The sequence below is a fragment of the Scylla paramamosain genome, chromosome 4, assembly GCF_035594125.1.
Source record: "Scylla paramamosain isolate STU-SP2022 chromosome 4, ASM3559412v1, whole genome shotgun sequence".
NCBI classification, from domain to species: Eukaryota; Metazoa; Arthropoda; class Malacostraca; order Decapoda; family Portunidae; genus Scylla; species Scylla paramamosain.
The window spans coordinates 1,360,999-1,381,408 of record NC_087154.1 but is presented as its reverse complement, the minus strand read 5'-3'; the positions used below and the strand labels follow the sequence as shown (position 1 = coordinate 1,381,408).

At 38.3% G+C, this 20,410-nt stretch overlaps 1 protein-coding gene across 4 annotated transcripts; it reads left to right on the top strand.

The window, feature by feature from the left end:
* Positions 1 to 1,098: 1,098 nt before the first annotated feature.
* On the top strand, positions 1,099 to 18,510 carry LOC135098232 (ribosomal RNA small subunit methyltransferase NEP1-like). Of its 4 annotated transcripts, none has more exons than XM_064000501.1 (6): positions 1,099 to 1,324; positions 5,002 to 5,154; positions 8,837 to 8,927; positions 10,703 to 10,911; positions 12,727 to 12,861; positions 18,084 to 18,510. In XM_064000501.1, exons 1-5 carry the CDS (start codon positions 1,187 to 1,189, stop codon positions 12,838 to 12,840), a joined length of 705 nt encoding a protein of 234 aa, XP_063856571.1. In that variant the 5' UTR covers positions 1,099 to 1,186; the 3' UTR covers positions 12,841 to 12,861; positions 18,084 to 18,510. The 4 variants fall into 4 exon arrangements, with proteins under 4 accessions (XP_063856571.1, XP_063856562.1, XP_063856569.1 ...); XM_064000492.1 differs by having other exon boundaries at positions 16,746 to 18,510; XM_064000499.1 differs by having other exon boundaries at positions 15,813 to 18,510.
* Positions 18,511 to 20,410: the final 1,900 nt, after the last annotated feature.

Below are 20,410 nucleotides of genomic sequence, written 5' to 3'. Positions count from 1 at the left end.
TCTGTGACTGCACTGCTTTTGATCACTGCGATGCTTTTAGCAGCGACTAGTGATGACTAGTGAAGCACCCCGATCAGTGACTGACAGCATGGAAATAGTGGACAATGATGGTTTCACGCTGGTGCAACGCAGTGAAAAGAAAAGCCAGCAAAGTGAAACTCCGGAATATAGTGATCAGCAGGCCTCATCTCAGGAAACAAACAACATTGCCCCCCAAAAAAACGTATCGTTTCTTTTTCCCCAGTGGGATGTTGCTCCTGGACAGGTCGATATGGCTGGCTTAGACGGCAGACAAGCACCGGAATCTCTCTGTACAACCTCGGATGACTGCCAGATCCATCATTGCAGCCACGCAGGACAAGGACACAGTGAACTTCCTTACAGAGATGGGGCATCTCTACAATGGCAACACTATGAAGCAGATTAGTCTAGACTAACGCTCTAGACTCCTAGCATTCACATCGTCCTCGTCCGTTTGTGGCACCACCTCCTCCCAGAAATTATCGCACTGTTCAGTCGTGAACTGTCTTAACTCCTTCGTTACTGGTGTTAGAGTCTGTTTTGCAGTACTTCACGCAAGTCCTGCATCTGATCACTTGCCCTACGTGCTTGTTCATCTATTTTCTGGTTAATGCTCTGTGCTATCGCTGCCTTCATGTTCATCGATTCATCTAGTTTCTGGTCACTAAGTGCACCTGCTTGTGACACAATACTATTTTTCTACGAACGTTATGGGGCTGGGTGTAAGGAATAATTAGATAAACATATTTCTTGAGAGACTGTTGTTGGCAAAAAAAAACTGAATAGGACTAGAGGTTGTGATCCTAATTTCTTTCCAATTTTGTTTCGCCTTAGCATTAAGGGTTAATGAATGGTTTCTGTTCAAAAATGCCGCCACTGCGCGCAGAGCGTGGCATGCGGGGTCTTTAGGAGAGTCTCAATTAAGGAACGATTAGGGCAAATGTAATCAAGAGTGAAGAAGAACTAATTGTGTGAATTGAATAATTTTCAAAAGTATCTTTGTGCAATAGAAACTCCGAAAGCAACGCTAAAATTGTCAGTTTTGTAAGCTGAAACAAGCAGCAGTGCTGTATTCAAGATCAACCATTGCGTGTCAAAACAACACAGGGAGTCCACGCGGTAGTGAGTGCATTGCAGTGGTAGTAAACTTGTTGCATTTGCAACCATGGGGAAGAAAAGAAAGAACGCCGACGAAGAGGAGGAAGGGGAATCCTCCCACAGGCAGGTGATCCCTACTCATGTCAAAAACCAAGAGAAGAGACTCATCGTGGTGCTGGAAAGAGCCAATCTGGAAAGTGTCAAGGTGGGCATGAGGCTCAGATACACTGACTCACTGATGATTCGCGGGATGAAGGCTGTTCATTAACCTTTGAGGCCCGGCTCATGATAGTCTTATGAACTTAAAGTTCAGCTCTCAATCCTACGGGGGCAGTGGTCAGAGAAAGTTTTTTTTTTTTTAGTTTTGTGTAAATTTTTACTTTCACCAGTCCCTTCCGGACTTTTCTGGTTGTTTTTGGGCAGTTTTGTGTTAATCTGCATGTTTTTGTTTTCCACAAATCATTAGTTTATATGTTTTTTTCATACCCCCGCTTACCCCCCATCAAAAACTGTTTTGTGATAAAAAACGAAAAGCAGGTTAATACTAAACAGACCGAAATTTACCAGAAAAATAGTTTCTCCCTCAGAAATAAGTAATGCAGCAGTGATGCTCCCACACAATGTTTCCATGTGAGGACTGGCTACTGCTTGCCTGTGATTGCCAGCTGACTGTCATGCACTACCGCTTAACCCAACCTAACAAAACTAACCTAACGTAACCTCACCAAACTAAGCTAACCTAACCAAACCAACTAACCTAACTAAACTAACCTAACCTAACCAAACCTAACTGACAAGGCAAAGAAATGAATATGTAGTAGTTATCTTACTTAACTTTGTAAAATCTGGCAATACAATGGAATTAACTGAGGTGACATTGACTGCAGATAAACAGCTTCCTTGGACTAATTCAGATATTTCGCAATGAGCTGCTTCTCCCTTCTCAGGGTGAAATAAAATACTATGATTGGCTAAATTAATTTTGTATTTTTTAATTGGTCAGTGACTACATTCTCAAATATAAGAACCAATCACTGTGTTTAATTTTGCACCTGTGCAACACTTGTGACACAAGGGAAGGTCACTAAATCACGTCTTTGATCAGTGGTCGCCTGTCCATCACACGTGTGGGGTGTATCACTTCTAAGCTTTGTCATGGGAGCAGGTGAGCTTGCTTCCCCATAAAACAGCTAAATGTTTGAAATTTGCTGTTGGCATTGTAAGTTATTTGTGGTGGGTATATGTAGGGTTAAAATTACTCAGAATGAGAAGCTTTGTCTGGTAAGAAGGATAAGAAAAAGCGATGTTGAGACCGGTGAAAAAGTAAAAGAATACCATGTTTTCCTATAACTGATGCGTAACCTAAGGAGGGGTTTTGGTAATTCTTTATAATAGGTCTGCCTCCCATCCTTCCCCCATTCCCCAAATCCCTCAAAGTTAGGGATCTGGTGGAAAAGCAGTGTTTTAGGATGGGAAAAGCCAAATTTAGATGTTCATGAAAAGACTAAAGCCGGTGTCACACTATGCGGCATTGCCACTGCGGCAGAACCATATGCGTCACTGCTGCATTGCCTGCATCCTGTCACACATAAGTGGCGAAGTCGCTCAGTCTATCCCCAGCATCCAGCGTAGATAGGTTGACTATCATTTTGTCCAAACTAAAAGTTATTTGTGCATTAGAAGCAGAAGGCTTACTGAAAGAGCCAACTTGTCGTGAACACTGGGTTCACCCATTTAATGCTGAACGAGAAACAAAAGATTTTGAATTTGATTATCACAATATTCTTTATTAATCTTTTCCCAAAGTGCTGGCCTTGCATGAATACACTGAATGAATAAATCAGTGTCAAACATCATGTAACAAGGGAGCACCAGATGTGGCGTGGCTGTCTGTTGTGACCACATGCATAGAACTGTGTGTGTTTTCCAACGACACTGGTTGGATGCGGCGGTGCAGCGGTCCAGCACTGCTGCAGCATGCTGCGGCAGTGTGGCGGAAACGGCAGCGCCACTCTAGTGTGACACCTCATTGGTTTGTGTGTGATATCACCATGTGCAGTGCCACATACGGTTCTGCTGCAGCGGTGATGCTGCATAGTGTGACAGTGGCTTAAGGATCAGATACCATATTTTGAAAACTGGGGAAATTTCTAGCCTAACCTAATTTTACTTAGCTTAACCTAACTGGGGGCTTTGCTCCCCAGTTAGCTTTTGTTTTGTGTGTGCATTTTCAAGGGGATGGAGGTGGGAAGAGTTTGGCAGCTTTCTCGATGAAAATATGGAACCTTTTTCTCATATCTGGAAAGTGCATCTTGGACACTGCAGTTGCTACTTATCCCACAAAGTAACTCTTCTTCTTTGAGTGGTGAGGAGCTGGCTGGAGTTACAAAAAAATCCAAGATGTAGCACATTCTTGGAAATATTATAGTCACATCAGACTTGTCCCCAAAAAATTTGTATATATATGACAATGCCACAGTGTGCCTTACATAATATGTAACTTTTATTATTGCATGTGACACAAATTTATTATAAAGAATAATTTTTTTTTTTTCTGAGGAGACGCTGTTCATTACATTGCTGTTGTAGATGAAACACAGATAAAAGTGTTGCTCCCTCTAGTTGGTTCAGATATTACTTGGATAAGGAATAGCAAATTTACTCTATCCAGGAGTAGCTATGCTTATGATTTATCATGAAGTGTCTCCCCAGCTACAATTCCTTCAGGCCACTTGATGAATGCAGTCTCCACTGAAGATTTTATCAGGTGTGGGGAATTGCCATGGAGCCCAGGATGTGACTGAAAGCATTACTTTCATTACTTGAAAGAACTTCATCATTACACTGCTGAAGTTCTTGAGGCAGCAGCTCATTGGACAGTAACTGTTAGCAAACACCATGCTGCATGCTTGTATATGGATGGTCTGGAGTTCTAAATGATCATTTAAGTACATATAAAAGTGCTTTTGCATTGGAACCAATATCATCCCACAGGTATATCATTGTACTCCATGGCTTCTTTCCTATCTGTCTGGAATGAGGTTTATAATTTGAATTTCTGCCTCTTTGACTCCTTTGGATATGTGGATCTCAGTCTGGGCAATAATCATGGGCCTCATCCTAGGCTAGCTTGCCAAGAAATAGGAGCTTGATTCAGTTTGTCTTGGGGTAAAGACCTTGGATATTGCCCACTGAGATTTTCTTTAATGATGCCCCCCAATCCTGGGCCAGGTTGTGGTCATAGTTTCTGGTCAGGCCCAGAATGATAAATTGAGTAAAGCAGAAGCATCATGGGATCGGTTAGACCATTATATAGATGCCATAAACTGTACCTTGACTTGCTAATCATCTGTGACAATAGAATATGGTGTTTGTTAGTTTAGGTTGGTTAGATCTTTTAAATTAGAAGGAAGATCTAAGGAAATTCATTAAATCTTAAAAAATTTATTTTTGGCTGTATGATGCATGAGCTCAAATTACTTGAAAGTAGTGAGATCTAAGACATGGTGATAGCTATAATCATCATATCTCAAAACATGTATTTTTTCCAGAATGAAATCATGGTTTGAAAGTAAAAAAAGAAGCTGCAAAGAATTAGTGTTTTTTGAAGAATTAATGAATTGGTTTGCTTTACCATTGTTTTCCATTGCAAAATCTAGTTTTGAAATTTATGAATGCCCTCCTCTCCTACAGTCTTGGGTAACTGGTGGGAAATGAAGAGTATAGGGTATATAATATATAGGTAAGTAGATGCAGCATGAAAACTATAAAATCTGCTCAATATTGGAAATTGACAAAATTGGTGGGAAAAAGAAATAGTCTGTAAAGCATAGAAAACAAGAAAGATCAATTAAAATAGGGGATTCAAACATTCTTTTCCAGAATGGCAAGAGCTATGAGCTACTAAACTGTGATGACCATATGGGTCTAATGAAGAAGTACAACAAGGATCCTGCAAACTGCCGGCCAGACATCCTTCATCAGTGTCTCCTTATGCTCCAAGATTCTCCACTCAACCAGGCAGGCAAACTGCAGGTAATGCTACTGTTAATTTAAAGTGTAACAAAGTAAGCTTGAAGGTGTGGCAATCCTATTGTCTATCACTAGTGCAAGCAGCTTGGATGGTCAGTTTCTCTATTTGGAGCATGCTAAACTGAGGGAATCAGACTCCTATTAAAGATTTCTTGGCAGGAGGCATGCAAGCAGACACTTTGGGGTATGATCCCTCCCAGTATCTACTAGAGTGAGTTGTTGCAATGAAAAATCATGGATAATCAAAGACACAATGAACACTGATGCTGGTAATCTACTTAATACTGGTCATTGTTGTTATGGGTGTGAGTCAGGAGGAAAGATACTTCAGATGCCAATAAGTAAATATGCCCCTGCCCACTTTTATGCTTGCTGTGAGGCCTTAAGTAAAATGTGCTCCTCAAGTAGTGTGTGCCACTGCAACACAAGATCGGCGATCCCTGACTGTACTTGAAACTAAGGTGGTCAGTGCTGTTGCTTATGCTGGAAGATTAGTCTGTATACAGGAAGAAGGTATTGGTGAAGACTGTTGAAAATATCATGGACAGAAGGATAAACAGAAGAAAAGTTACAGTATGGAGGTTGGAAGATAATAAGTGATGAAGATTAAGACAATAAAGTTAATGAGACGAATAATGAGATCAGAAATTTGGAGAATGTTTGCTTCACAGGGAGAGAGCACACTGGAGTAGAGTGATAGAAAGGCAAAGGGAAAAGTACCTATTTAGATAGGATGAAATCTAGGATATTCAATAAGATGTCAAGTGTAGATCAAAAGAAATGGAGAAACATGTCATCCACAGTCACAAACGCTTGTAGATGCATGGTATTTTTATGTGATTCAGTAGTCAAGAGTATCATGTTAGAAAACCAGATAAATTGTATCATTAAAACAACTACTGGGCTTGTACAAAATATCTTTGTACAGTCAGTGACATTGGCGATTAGAACTCCTGCTGACGTGAGCTTCACGCTGCACAAAGTGGCAACTTGCCTCTTCTCAGTCTGAAGACATTTGCTGGGAGAAAACTACATGTAAACTTAGGTTAGCCCCTCATATGTTTTTTGAAAGCAGAGAATAATGGATTCAGTGTTTGACTTATTGACATAAGGGGAAGTTATTTTTTTGTGACCACTCTTTGCTTCTGCTTTTTTTTTTTTTTTTATGTAGGAAGGACACTGGCCAAAGGTAACAAAAATCCAATAAAAAAATATCCCCATTGAAATGCCAGTCCCATAAAAAGGTCAAAGCAGTGGTCAAAAATTGATGAATAAGTGTCTTGAAACCTCCCTCTTGAAGGAATTCAAGTCATAGAAAGGTGGAAATACAGAAGCAGGCAGGGAGTTCCAGAGATTACCAGAGAAAGGGATGAATGATTGAGAATACTGGTTAACTCTTGCATTGGAGAGGTGGACAGAATAGGGGTGAGAGAAAGAAGAAAGTCTTGTGCAGCGAGGCTGCGGAAGGAGGGGAGGCATGCAGTTAGCAAGATCAGAAGAGCAGTTAGCATGAAAATAGCAGTAGAAGACAGCTAGATATGCAACATTGCGGTGGTGAGAGAGAGGCTGAGGACAGTCAGTTAGAGGAGAGGAGTTGATGAGACGAAAAGCTTTTGATTCCACCCTGTCTAGAGGAGCAGTATGAGTGGAACCCCTCCAGACATGTGAAGCATACTCCATACATGGATGGATAAGGGCCTTGTACAGAGTTAGCAGCTGGGGGGGGTGAGAAAAACCCACAGTTAACAAAACAGCTGTGTTTGTTTCAAACAAAGTGTTCTGCTGAGGTGATGTGTAATGCCTGAAAATATATAGGCCATAATTATATAGTATGAGTGTTAGAGTTCCACTAGAATTGTGAAACAAATAGAAAAATATGCCGCATAACTGTTGGAAATGAAAAGACTGTGAGTGTGTTGGTGAAGAAACGGAGCGATGAGGGACACGAGGATGTGCCTCACCACAAGTGTGGTGCTGGGCTGCCCCAAAATGTATGACAACACCTTACTTGGTATCAAGAGACAGTTACAGGTATATCCTCAGCTTACAGTAAAACAACTAAAACAAACAATGTCTGGTAGGTTTCACAATGTGTTCTACTTTATGGTAATCCCTTACTAAAGCAGTACTACTTTTGTGTCATGGATACACTTTATTGGATGTATGGGTTACAACATTCCATTTGTGCATTTCCCAAAGTATTCCAGTCCATCACATTACTATTATTTAAATTTTTCAATGATTTCATATCTTACTAATTTTCATTTCTAGATTTATGTATTCATGAATGCTACATCATTCTTTACTTTATGATGGGTGATAGAAAGTTTTGAGACTGCATCTGTAAAAAGCAAAAACTATACATATCTCATTTTGATACTTCACACCATCTCATTTGAGGTAAACACTGTAATCACCATGGGAGGTGATATCTCACTGAAGTGCTTGGAATGCTCCTCAAAAGTCTTGTTCTTTAGAAGCATTAAGCTTGTGTGTATTTCACTTGGGATCTTCACATTGTCAGAACTGTTGGAATTGGCATATATTCCAACAAAACAATAATAAAATGATAATGGGTGTTATTATCACAATTTAAGAACTCACCTTAAAAAGTGGATTAATTAGCAAGGATCCAGGGTCAGGTAGGATCTGAACCCCTTGACCCAAGGGTTTATAGGCACACAGTGAATGTGGCCCAGTCAGTTACACTTGAGAAGTAGTCACAGTTACACTCCAGCTCAGCCACTAACCTCTCCACCTCAGCTTATTCTTTACCCATGTGGACATTCCAGCTCAGTACTTTAAGTAGTCTCAGGCCTGTGTATCTTTAGGTACTTAGCTGAACTACCGGTCCACATAACAAGACTCAGCAAACTACAGTGGGATATGTCTGACAACAGTGCTGTTGTTCTGGCACTTCATGCCATATGAATGACTTGTTTGCCCTAATAACAATTAGTTTAAAGAATTAATCTTTCCAGACAATGTAAACTATCCTTTGCTCACATCTTGTATGAAGCTTATCTTGTTAGCTCTTTGAATGTATTGAAGTTTCCCTCATCTGTCCTTTTGACATTGTTTGACAAAGAGTAATCATATCAGCATTGCTTTTATGCATAATGTCATATATTACTTTATAATTTTATCTGCCTTTATTTGATGGTTGTGTCTAGAAACTCAAAAAAAATTTATTTATTGTCATTAATTTCTTCCCTTGTATACTTTTCGATCTTTCACATTTTCGTACATTCTCCATTACTTTCATTGGAGGCTGTCCTCTTGCACCCTGTTGCACCTATGATAGTCATATATCCTCTAAATGATCTCACTTCTTTATTCTTTTCATGTGACCAATCAGTCTAGGATGCTGCATTTGATCCCCTCAACCATTCTACATTTCATTCTTTCATCTTTGACATATCAGATGTTATACATATTCAAGTTTAAATATTTATTCTTCACATACTACAGGTGTTCACTTATTGCATATGCACACAAAAGAAACATACAATAGGATTGCAATAGTGTGTGGTTTTAAATTGAATAGCAAATTTTAATGAATAAGATATTCTGTTTAGTTTGAGGTGTCAAATGTCATTCATGGGACTTGTCATTTGTTTAGTTGTTATTGATTAATTTGGGTTGGTATTTTTTTTCTTTCATTATTTTCTTTTTAATTTTACAGGTTTACATTCATACTGAAAAAAATGTATTGATAGAGGTCAACCCACAGTGTAGAATTCCCAGAACTTTCAAGAGATTTGCTGGTCTTATGGGTGAGTAAAATTTTGTGTTCAAGGTGTTCAGTGAAGGATTTAAGATGTTATACTGTGGCTGTCAAAATATATTGCAAACAGTGAAATTAGTTTGAGGATTGACTTGATTTTATAGAAATATGTATATTTAGTATTGTGTAACTGTTCTTATTTTGGCTAACATTAAAGGTTGAGCTTGACTGCTAATGTAGAAGGCCTGTAATTACCTTGACTTATCTACATTCATGCAAGAAGCTCTTCAAAATAGCAACACAAAACTGGGGTAACAAATATACAAAATCTTGGAGACATGAGAAGATATCCATAGTTGATGTATTTCCTTGGAATCCATGCCATACTTTTCATTACCTTGCAACACAATAGGGTTTTCTCGCATAATTAAATGAAAATGAGCCAAAATGAGTTCTACCTGACCTCTTGAAATACTTAATTGGCATTTACATCATAAAAACTAACTAATTTTTTGGCTCCTGAATATGTCTTCTGGCATAAAGTATGTGTAAATGTGCAGGTTGATCATCAGTAATGCAGCAGTCACTAATCCGGTTCCATCACTCATCTCACACTAATTCTGGCTAGTGTATTTTCAAATTTCCTGGGTTGCCACACCAACCTGCCACTACTACTGTTTGCTGGAAAGATGATAGAATGTATTTAAACTTTTTTTTAACATGAGTTTGGAAAAAAAACAACTGAAGAAGCATTGTAATAGTGAAATAGAAACAGTACAAAAATAACAGAAGCAAGTAGTGTATTTATTTGTCATTTTCTCCTAAGAGTATGGTGAGACTCTGAGGGCACTGGAGTTCTTTATTCATGTAGAGATCTTCATTAAAGTTATAAACCTTCCCTCCAGGAGGACTTCACATCCTTCAGTTTGCATGTTTGGACCATGCTTTGTCCTACAAAAGCCACCTTTTACTTTATGACTGCAAATTCATTGTTTAGGACACCAAACACATGCATGGAAATTGTGAATACATGATTGTAAATTAAAATAAAGTACATCCATATAAATTTATCAAAGTTCCCTCCTAATTTACACTTGCTGCTGAACACAGTCCTGTTTCATTGAGGTGATATGAGTGTACCAGCATTGAACAGGTGTTATGAGTGCACCCAGCTGTAGAGTTGGTAAGAGAGCTTTACTAAGATGGTGGTTGGCTTGTATATAATTGTGCCATGAGGTCCTTACATGTGTACTAATGATAGTTCCATATAGTTACTTACTGTGATACAAATATAATAGACATAAAAATATTCTATCACTTTGTTTGATTATAACCTGAATCACTTCAAGCTGGAATGTCAACACAGATATTTACAATATATTACAAGGATCATTTACAAGAAAGGAAAAAGAATAAGGTTATTTAGGTGATGATTATTGTATGGGAAATAGTGGCAGTCACAGAAAATGGTCAGTCACCTTTCTCATGTGATAGAAAATTTAGTCCTTGGTGCCCAATGTTATAAGAGAAGATAGTATAAGAGACAACCTGAAGTGAAATAATGGTTGTTTGCTTGTTTTCATTGATTTTAGGCCATGTTTTCTCATTTAGCAGATTTTAGTGGATGGTAAACTTAGTATTGGCTGGAATATATTATCCTGAAATATATGTATTTCAGTAGATATTATAGAATGAAGTTCTGGTATGAATTAGTTTATTGTACAGTCACTAGTATGTATCGATATTGATGTATAAATTTCAAGTATTGTTATACTGTAGTAATAGAAAGCAAGATTTTCTGAAATATTTTTATCTGATTTACAGTTCAGCTGCTTCACAAAATGAGTGTTCGAGCCAGTGATGGTAACATGAAGCTTTTGAAGGCCATACGCAACCCTGTCACTGCTCATCTCCCAGTTGGGTGTAGGAAGATTGGCACTTCCTTCACTGCTAAGAAACTTGTCAATCCTCGGGAGATTGTTCCTGAGAATGATCCATTTGTAATTGTGATTGGATCCATGGCACATGGCAAGGTGAGGGATTGAATAGGACCTGATTTGTTGTATCTACCAACTTTTTTTTTTTTTTATCCACTCACAAACAATAACTTCAAATGATTTTGTCTCTCTATCAATGCTGATCTATTCACATCATAGAGACTAGAAATATATATGCAGATTGTTGTCTGTCAGCAATATTACAACATTCTTTAGACTATGGCATAGTTTCTCATTATTCATGAACATATGAAAGTGCATATGCCTGTCATGAAGCAAATTATGCTGATATTTGATGTTAATGTTTAAGAATACTTCATTACTTTCCTCTTCATTAACTGTCCATTCTTTTTGAGATGTTTCCAAGGCCCTTTTGATCCTTTTTTCTTGACACTACCAGTGCCAATGTCTTTCTTTTCTGTGTTGGTCTCAGTACAACATTTTGGTTTGGAAAATGATGCAGATTTCTATTTCTCTTCTTTATATTTAATTATGCATTGAACTTTTCCAAAGTGTGAGTTACTTTTGAATCATTTAGGAAGTCTTTTGTTGTTGCTGGAAGGGCACAGTAGTACCACATAGGAATGACAGAAAATGCTGTGCTTTTACACTTGATACATGTTTCAATGTGCGCCAAGCCTTATGAGAAGACATCTGGAAAATATGGTGGGATAATTGTGACCACTTCAAGCCCAGATTTATGTTGTAGTTGTATTGAAAACACACAATGTTTCAAGCCTGGTTGGATTGAGACACCTTAGTAATTTCATTTAAAACCTTACCAGAAATTTTTACTTAAGCTGTTGTTTCACACCATGGCCACTCAAATTAACAAGATTTACAGCTCTTCATTTCTAAATGCACTTCCTATAGTCAATGATCTGTGATTGTGCTGGGGAAGTTGGGTTTGAGTCTTTCTTACTGGCTCTTTTCACTAACATAAAGAAAAAAACATCAACTATTGAAGAAAGAATTTAATTTCTCTTGCTTTGTAAAATCCCATTTTTTGGTATTACATTGTGAGCACCTCATAATACTGTCTGTTACTACTTACAGGCTGTGCTATCATTCACTGCTGTTCTTTATTGCCTTGGTCTCCTGCATTCCAAATAAGATAAAGAGCACTTGATGGTATTCTGGTAATTTTCTAAGTTAGTGTCATTTTCTTTTCATCTTTAGAAATCTGAGTAAAGCTGCCTCTTCTGTTACATTAAACTGGCCACTATTTATTTTCATAATGTAACTGCTTTTATTTTCATTTTCACTTTGAACAACACAGTTCAACAAAGTTAAGTACTTTCTTTTTATCCCTTTCCAGGACCTGAACTCTAACAAAGCAACCACAAAATAGAAATGCAGACTTATTGTGAACACTCACTAGCCTCAGTGACACAGCTCTGCACTTGCACACAACCTTATGCTACTACCCTTTAATGTATAGGCCAGGCCCTTGTGCACCACCTTTGCATGGATGTTGATTGCCATTTTTACAAGCTAACATTGGGTGCACTGAACAGATTTTCATACTCAGGCTACATTTTGTCCAGCTGTCTGATGAGGCTTATTCAGATAAAAGCAACCCATCATTTGTTTATGATCTCTTCTAGTTCCAAACCCTTTCAGGCTGTTGTGCATACTAGACATACTGAGAACGGTCATCACAATAGGGATGTGGATAGTTGTGTGGGTCCCACTCTTACTGCCACTACTTAAACAATAAGTTTTGAGTGTCAAAAAATACAGTTAGAGCTTTAGTTTAATTTACTGTGAGAGAATTCAGGATTAATATTTATTGTGCTATAGCCATAAATAATGAAAACCCAATAATACTTATTTCTTCTTATTTTGCAGGTGGAAGTAGATTATATTGAAGAAGAAATAGCAATATCAAGATACCACTTGTCAGCAGCATTAACCTGTGCCAAAGTGTGCAGTGGTTTTGAAGAAGTGTGGGGCATCAAGTAGCAGTATAGGCAGCTATTGTAGGTGAGTAGGTAATTTTGTGGAGAAAATAAGAAACTAAACTTGAAGACAAGTCAACAATTTTATCATGAAGGGGTATGTTTTTGTATTTCAGTACTTAATCATCAGTACTACAAATAGCTGTTTTACATAAAAAAGACTTTTAGATCAGCCACCTCACATGCACAGTACTTTACTTGTCATGTGTAAATACCTCACATGCACGGTACTTTATCTTTTCATGTATAAACTGGGACTGGAGTAATTGTACTGTTAAAGACAAAAGTCGTGTCATGAATTTTGGTGAAAACATCTGGTACAGGGCTTACTTTACAGAACTGTCTGAATTGAAGACTGTCCCATATGATACACAGGACTAGGCATACCTAAATCACTGCTTGGCAGAGTATACTGTGAGTGCCATATTGGATCTCAAACCTCAACACAGTAAATCTTTTGAACCTTTCAGATCTCCTTGGTTTGGTTTAGCCATTATCTCATCAGTGGCAGACTCAAAGCTCTGAACCCTTATCTGAACATTAGCTTTAGATACTCAGGTTTGCTGGCCACTAGCATGTGACTTCATTTGGGTTTTCATAATGTTTCATGAGTTATATTTCATAATCAGACAAAACCTTGACTTGACTTGTATTTGACTGTATGTTTGGCTTTTAGTGACAATTTTAAGACCCTGGTTTCCAGATTTTTAAGTAATTTTCTTTAATTAGAGTTCATAGAGGGTTTGGAAAAGAAAAAAAATCATTACAAGAATACATAGTAGGCACATCTCACTTGTAGTAATTGTAGATTTCACATGGAAGTGACTGAAACAAGTATGAAAAGTATTATTATAGGATTATTTGAAATGTTAAAAATCACAACATTCTAAGTAGTGCTTCAGGCACCTCACCAAAGCTTGCTTTGTCTTGTCATGTGGGCTTTGTTTGAATGATTCTTGCAATGTGGTTATGTTCCTTTTGCTAAGGGTATAGATCACTGGTTCTTATTGCTGTCAGATTCACTCCAGGTGGAGTGCTAGAATCAGAAACAGAAGTCACATGGGTTGCCTTCCTGCCAATCACATTAGCACTAGTCCATTGCACACCCCACATCCAACCACTGGTGGTTCAGCCACCATTTTGTGCTTATACCTTCTAGGCTCCATTTACTGAATGAAAGGGAATACTGCTTGCTGTCAGTCATCAGGGAGCAGCTGGCAGGAAGCATGGGAAGCAACATTGCTATCTATTGTAGGTTTAATGGAGGCTAGCTTTGTGCAACATGTACTGCATTTACAGGCAAAATTTTGCATAATTTGCAAGTGTTCAATACATCATGAGTGGTACTGAGCATGCAGTAGTGTCTTCTGGTGATGAAGAGAGATGGAGGAGCCTGGATTGTTAGGAAAGGAAAGTATAATGTAAGTAGAAAGTACATGGAGAAGGAGCATGTTGGTCGTGATGCTGGAAAAAAATGTGCGTGTTTGAAGGATTCAACCCTTATGCAATAATGGATGCTTTGACAAGGTTCCATGAGAAGTGATTGAGGATGCTTCACAATTTTTTGGATTAAGGAACTCATAGGACTCCATATAGTAACCTTTTCTTCATTGTTCTCCTTCATTAGTTTGTTATGAAAATTTTTAGTGATGTCATAGTGATATGTTGATGCCTTTCAGTGTTTTGCAGCTAACATATGCATACTTCTGTTGCACCTGTGCAGTTGTATAGGTGTCAAATGCCTCATTTCAGGTAGCACAGTAGGTGCTGAAAAGATGTACTTTGGGTTTGATAAAGTAGTAAATTACTTCATTATGATATATAGAGGGACATCCAGAAAATTGGGTAAAGTTTTACAGTTTACAGTGGTTATTCATTCTATGACAAACCATAGAGATCAAGAGATAAATGAGAAAAAATAAAAAGTGCATGATCCCAAGAATACTCTAAAAGTATAGAAGGAAAGTAGAAATTAATAAAATTGCACATTTGAACTTTATATTAAAAAATCATGGTACAAATGCTTCTTAAAAGACCACTAAGTATTGTTATTTTTTCACAGGTGTGAAGAATTCCAAAGTTTTAGTTGCATCATTAGTGTAAATCTTTGTTTATACTAATGTATAAACTTTTGTTTATACATGCTTGGTTTTAGACAAAGCTGATGTGGTACATAAATAATTTATTGGGAATATTTATTAGGAATATTTGTAACTATTCAGGCACCAGCTGAGTGCTGTTTATATGATGCAGGTAACTGTTTCTTCAACAGACATTACTAGACTACATTACACTTCTTATACAATTAGACTGTATCCCTCTTCATAACAGTGTCATCACACAAAACTGATATAGTCAGTAAACTTTGCATTCAAAATGTAGGAGACTGGAAAAGATAACTATAGTTGTAGCATTTTCTTGTAAAGTATGCTTTATATTTTTTTAACATATTCTTTTAATATCAACAACAAATCTGTTTTCTCTTATTTGAAATTAAAGAGTTCCATCTAGTCTTTTAAAATATTTTACTTACATGTAAATCTTGGAAACATACTAATTTTTAGTACATTAATGTATCTTTTGGTGGTGTCAGTGTAATGCACTGTACACAAAATTTGCACTAGGCAACTGAGGCTATGCAGTTCTCATCTGATGATGAGCTCCAGGCTGTTATTATTTACATTTGAAACATGGTGCCACTCACTACACCACGTGTGTCTGTCCCTTGTCCCACACTGCCTCTGTTGTACTGTAAATGGATACTGCATCCAATTAGCCTTGTTTTTGGAGGTAGCTCTTGAATCTTGCCTTGGTATTTGCTTGAGTGTAGCTGGATAGCGGCAGAAACAAACCTATCTTAGTATGAGGATGTCTTCAGTCCTGAAGCTTAAGTCACAAAATTATTTCTGCCTATAACAAAAAGACATACTAATGTATTAAATATGAATACTTTTCTAAGGTTTTGTTTATCCTTAGGTGCAGTTGACACCAACCTGTCACTGTCACCCCCTCCTCCATCCGTGACGTCACAAACAGTGAGCAAGATGGGAACCAGACCCTCTGCGCTCATGGTAGCCTCACTGTCTGAAGATGAAATAAATTTATCTTTTGACAGAAAGACGGTGGTAGTGTTGACCATTATCAGCGGTGTTGGATATCCTCAATATCATGAAAGTGTGAAATATTAGTATTTGTACACAGAGAAAGAAATAAGATTATGATAATAAATGTTTAAATATATTTTCCTAGAGTGTGATGTGAAGATAATTGTTCAATGGTTCTGGAAATGCAGTACCACAGCTCACCATGCACCTTCAGCACAGCTGATCCTTTGGTAAACACAGCATTCAGCATGCCCATTGAGGACCAATTAGTATGCAGTAGGCTCCATGGAAGCTGTTTCTGTCAGCCCTCACATCTACCACCATAAGGATCTTGTGCTCTCCTCATAGCGGCCTCTCTGGCATTAGTTGCCATGCCTGTAGTGTCCATCTCCTTCATCTTGCTTGCCTAACTGGCCAGTCTTCTTGTTCTGAATTGTCCAATAATAAGAGAGCAGCAACGATGAGATCCTCGTGGTTCATCTTGTTTTGGTGTGTGTTGTGCAAGACTGATGATTGACGGGTTGATGTCACGCCGTCACACTGTGATGGAGTTCATCTCTGAAGCGGATGGCTGTCATGTTTGTGACATCACAGACAGGAATGAGGGTGACAGTGATGGGCTGGTGTGAAGCAAGAGACTCATTTTTGGCCATATTTTTTTATACAAGAGAAAAGATGTTGCTGTGTTGCAGGGTTTTGAATAATCTGGCTTGGTTTTCAGGAAAATAAACCTATGTTCATCCACACTTTTGCTACAACAAAGTTTACTGACTTCATCAGTTGCGTGTGCTTCTTGTCTTTTCAGCTGAAGGATACAACAACCCATGAGCCATCTGGTGTACGACTGCATAGAAGCCCCCATTTCCTCTAACATCAGTTTTTGTTCTTCCCTGCACATTCTCTTTTCTCATCATCAGTATGTGTTACTCTATACAGATTCCTCTGACATTTAATCTCCAATACATATAATATCCTTCTCTTTCTTGTTTCATCAGTTCTTCATTATCTCCATCTGGTTGGTTTTCTGCAGCAGGCAACACATCCTGATCACATTTATCACCTGCACCTTATCAATACAAAAAATTGTAAAAAAAAACTAAATAAATAAATAAATAGATAATAATAACAATGATAAAAAAAAAAAATATGAAGGTTTTACCAATCTGAAATTATACATCAACTAATTGTGACTAAACAATTTTAAATAAATTTACATGTCAGCTGGCTCCATGCCTGAAGCAGCCTTCCTACCTAGTTTCTAACTAAAGCGACATGTCAATTCGGGGATTTTAAGAGGTAAATATCGTTAGACAGGAGTGAGACGTATAAATTAAGCCACACTTCTTCCCAACCCCACTCCTTGTCCATCTCATCCCCACTCCCTCTTTGTGTCAGCATTTCTCATACCTCCTGCTTATCTCCTCCATCAAAGTCTCTCTCTCTCTCTCTCTCTCTCTCTCTCTCTCTCTCTCTCTCTCTCTCTCTCTCTCTCTCTCTCTCTCTCTCTCTCTCTCTCTCTCTCTCTCTCTCTCTCTCTCTCTCTCTCTCTCTCTCTCTCTCTCTCTCTCTCTCTCTCTCTCTCTCTCTCTCTCTCTCTTTTCCCCCCCCTACCTAAATGTTCAGTAAAGGTTAGGGGGTTAAAAGTTACAAGACGCTGCCCTCCCTCTTGCAAGCGTAAGCGGCAACTTAACGTAAATTACATTATACCCACCATTGTTTGGTAACTGGACTGTCATTAGAAAGTACCCGTTGGTGTTATTGTTTTTGTTATTTCTATGAAATAAGTTTGTCAAAGAGAGAGAGAGAGAGAGAGAGAGAGAGAGAGAGAGAGAGAGAGAGAGAGAGAGAGAGAGAGAGAGAGAGAGAGAGGCGGGGGGGGGGATGAAGGAAGTATGAGAAGCTTGTGGATAGGGAAGGGGGAGGGCGTGGAGGGGGTGAGGAGGAACGCACACCTAAAAGATACACGTCAGGAGCAGCTCTAGCCAATAACAGTTGCCTTGAAAAAAAATGATGACATCACTTTTGTTAGAAATATAGTTAGGAAAACTGTTTCATCAAGTAGGAAGCCGTCTGTAAATGAAAAAAAAGTAAATAAGCAAATAAAATAGAATGAAAAAAATAATAATGTAAACGTGTTCTGCAGGGAGGTGGCTGGTGATTGCTGGCGACCGTGCCTGGCGGAAATCCGTCTTACTGACGTGTTTCCTCTCACTCCACGCAGATGACATGTGATCACTTTGTCATGGAGTTGATGAACATGCTCTTATTAGGCATCGTTTCAAAGACTAGTATCTTCAAACAACGCCTTTACCGAACATTAATGTAAAGGAAGTGGCTGTAATTTATCTTCAGAAAGCTTTGGAACAATCTGGTGCTGTAATCATGCGCTTACACACTTGCTTTATCTTTTGACGATAGCTCTTGAAATAACGCAAGCAGTAGTGAAACTGCCACTGCGGTTCATCATTTTTTTTTTTTTTTATAGAAGTCGTTAATAATTTTATCTTACATCGTCACTATGAAAATTGATAAACCTTGAATGTGCTTGTAGTAAAATATGTACAACAAAAGTCCATCTTATTTATTATCCATCGTTGCTAATATTAATAATGTGTTGTGTCTCTATGCCAGTGGTCTCCGGTGTGTCACAAGGCATTGTACTTGGGACCCTTGTTTCTTAGCATTTTCGCTTCTGACTTGGGTATAGACTTTGAAAATAAGCTTATATCGTATGCGGATGATACAACTCTACTCCTCTGTTGGCTCCCCACGCAATCGAGGAAGAATTGCGGCATCTTTGAACAGGGACTTGGCTAAGATCTGTTGATGTCAGCTTTGGAGCATGAAGCTCTATGCCAATAAAACGCACTCCATCACCAACAGTAGATACTATACACTGGATTCACCTCACCCCAGACTGAATATTTACGGGGAGCAGATTGAGGAAGTCGCTTTTCTGCTTGTGTTGGAACTTTTGATTTAAAACCGACTTTCGAGAAGCACATTAGTCTCTTATATGTTTTTGTTGCATAGAAGACAGGCTTGCTTCTTAAGTGCTTCCATTCTTTTGCTCAGAACTACTGTGTTAAGATCTTCCCATGCTTCCATTTTGTCTCATTTTGAGTAAACTAGCGGAGACGACTCTGGACGACTGACTTCATAGAAGTTATTTTAACTAGATATGAAATGTGAAGTTTCCGGTTTAGATTATAAGTAAAGGACAGACCGTGGATGTTTAGTGTAGAAGAGGTTGACAGTTGAATGTCATTAAAGAAGAGGGGATAGATGTATGGAAGCTTCTGTCTTTGGCTCCATGTATGAATCTTATCAATATCCCTTCGTAAATCACTATTGGTTCTTTATTATTCCTGATACCTTTGTGTGTGTGTGTGTGTGTGTGTGTGTGTGTGTGTGTGTGTGTTGTTCACAAATGTACTATATGCTTGTGTCTCTAGCAGTGAGCAATTTATGGCCACTGGACTTCCCACCATTGTGCAGACTGCACATTTGCTCAAAGGAAGTAATAGTTATAGGGTAGTTACATAGTTCATACAGTAGGCTCTTAACATACAGACAAACTTGTTACGCATGGCTTTGGTTATCTAAGAGCTAGAGCACTATATTTGCATAATGCAAAACTTTTAATGATATGTTTCTGGTGTAGTGCTGTCCAGCGTATGTCCTTCACACACGGCTCGTTGTGGCCCACTCCCTGACTCCCTAAGTACTGCACAGTGTTTGCTGCGTGTGAATGCTCCGACATTTGGCTGCAAGTCACGTGATGAAGCAGGAAACATCTGCACGTTGAGGAAACAGGAGCATGACTGGCACATACAGCCAAGCCCACACAAACATTTTTAAAGGAATTGGCTTATGTGGAGCTGAGAAAGACAGCACTCAAGTATATTTTGTCAAACATAATGTAATATTTGATAAACAACTACGTACATGAGATAAAGAGGGATATCCACTCCCCAGTAAGGAAACTCGTGGCACGGGAAACCAGTGGCTGACAACAGCTGTCAAAGATCAAAGGTTTTGTTCTCAAACACTTCGCTGCCTTATCTCTATTGTAATAAGCTCCAGTGGATGATAGTGGGGTTTTCACTATTCTATTACTAATCTGACACGAATTCTGCATCTGTAATGGAAGAAATATGCATGGAAACCCAACTAGACACCTCTGGCTTGGAAGAACAATCCTGTGAGAGGAGAGAACATTTTAAACCTGTGTGTAGCATAAGACCCGTCACCTGAATGGCCGGAACGTGAAAAGTTTGCATTGTAAGATATCACCAGGACATATGTGTAATGCATACAAATATATATATATATATATATATATATATATATATATATATATATATATATATATATATATATATATATATATATATATATATATATATATATATATATATATATATATATATGAGTCAGTCACAGGAACGTCATTGATAAGCAGAGTAA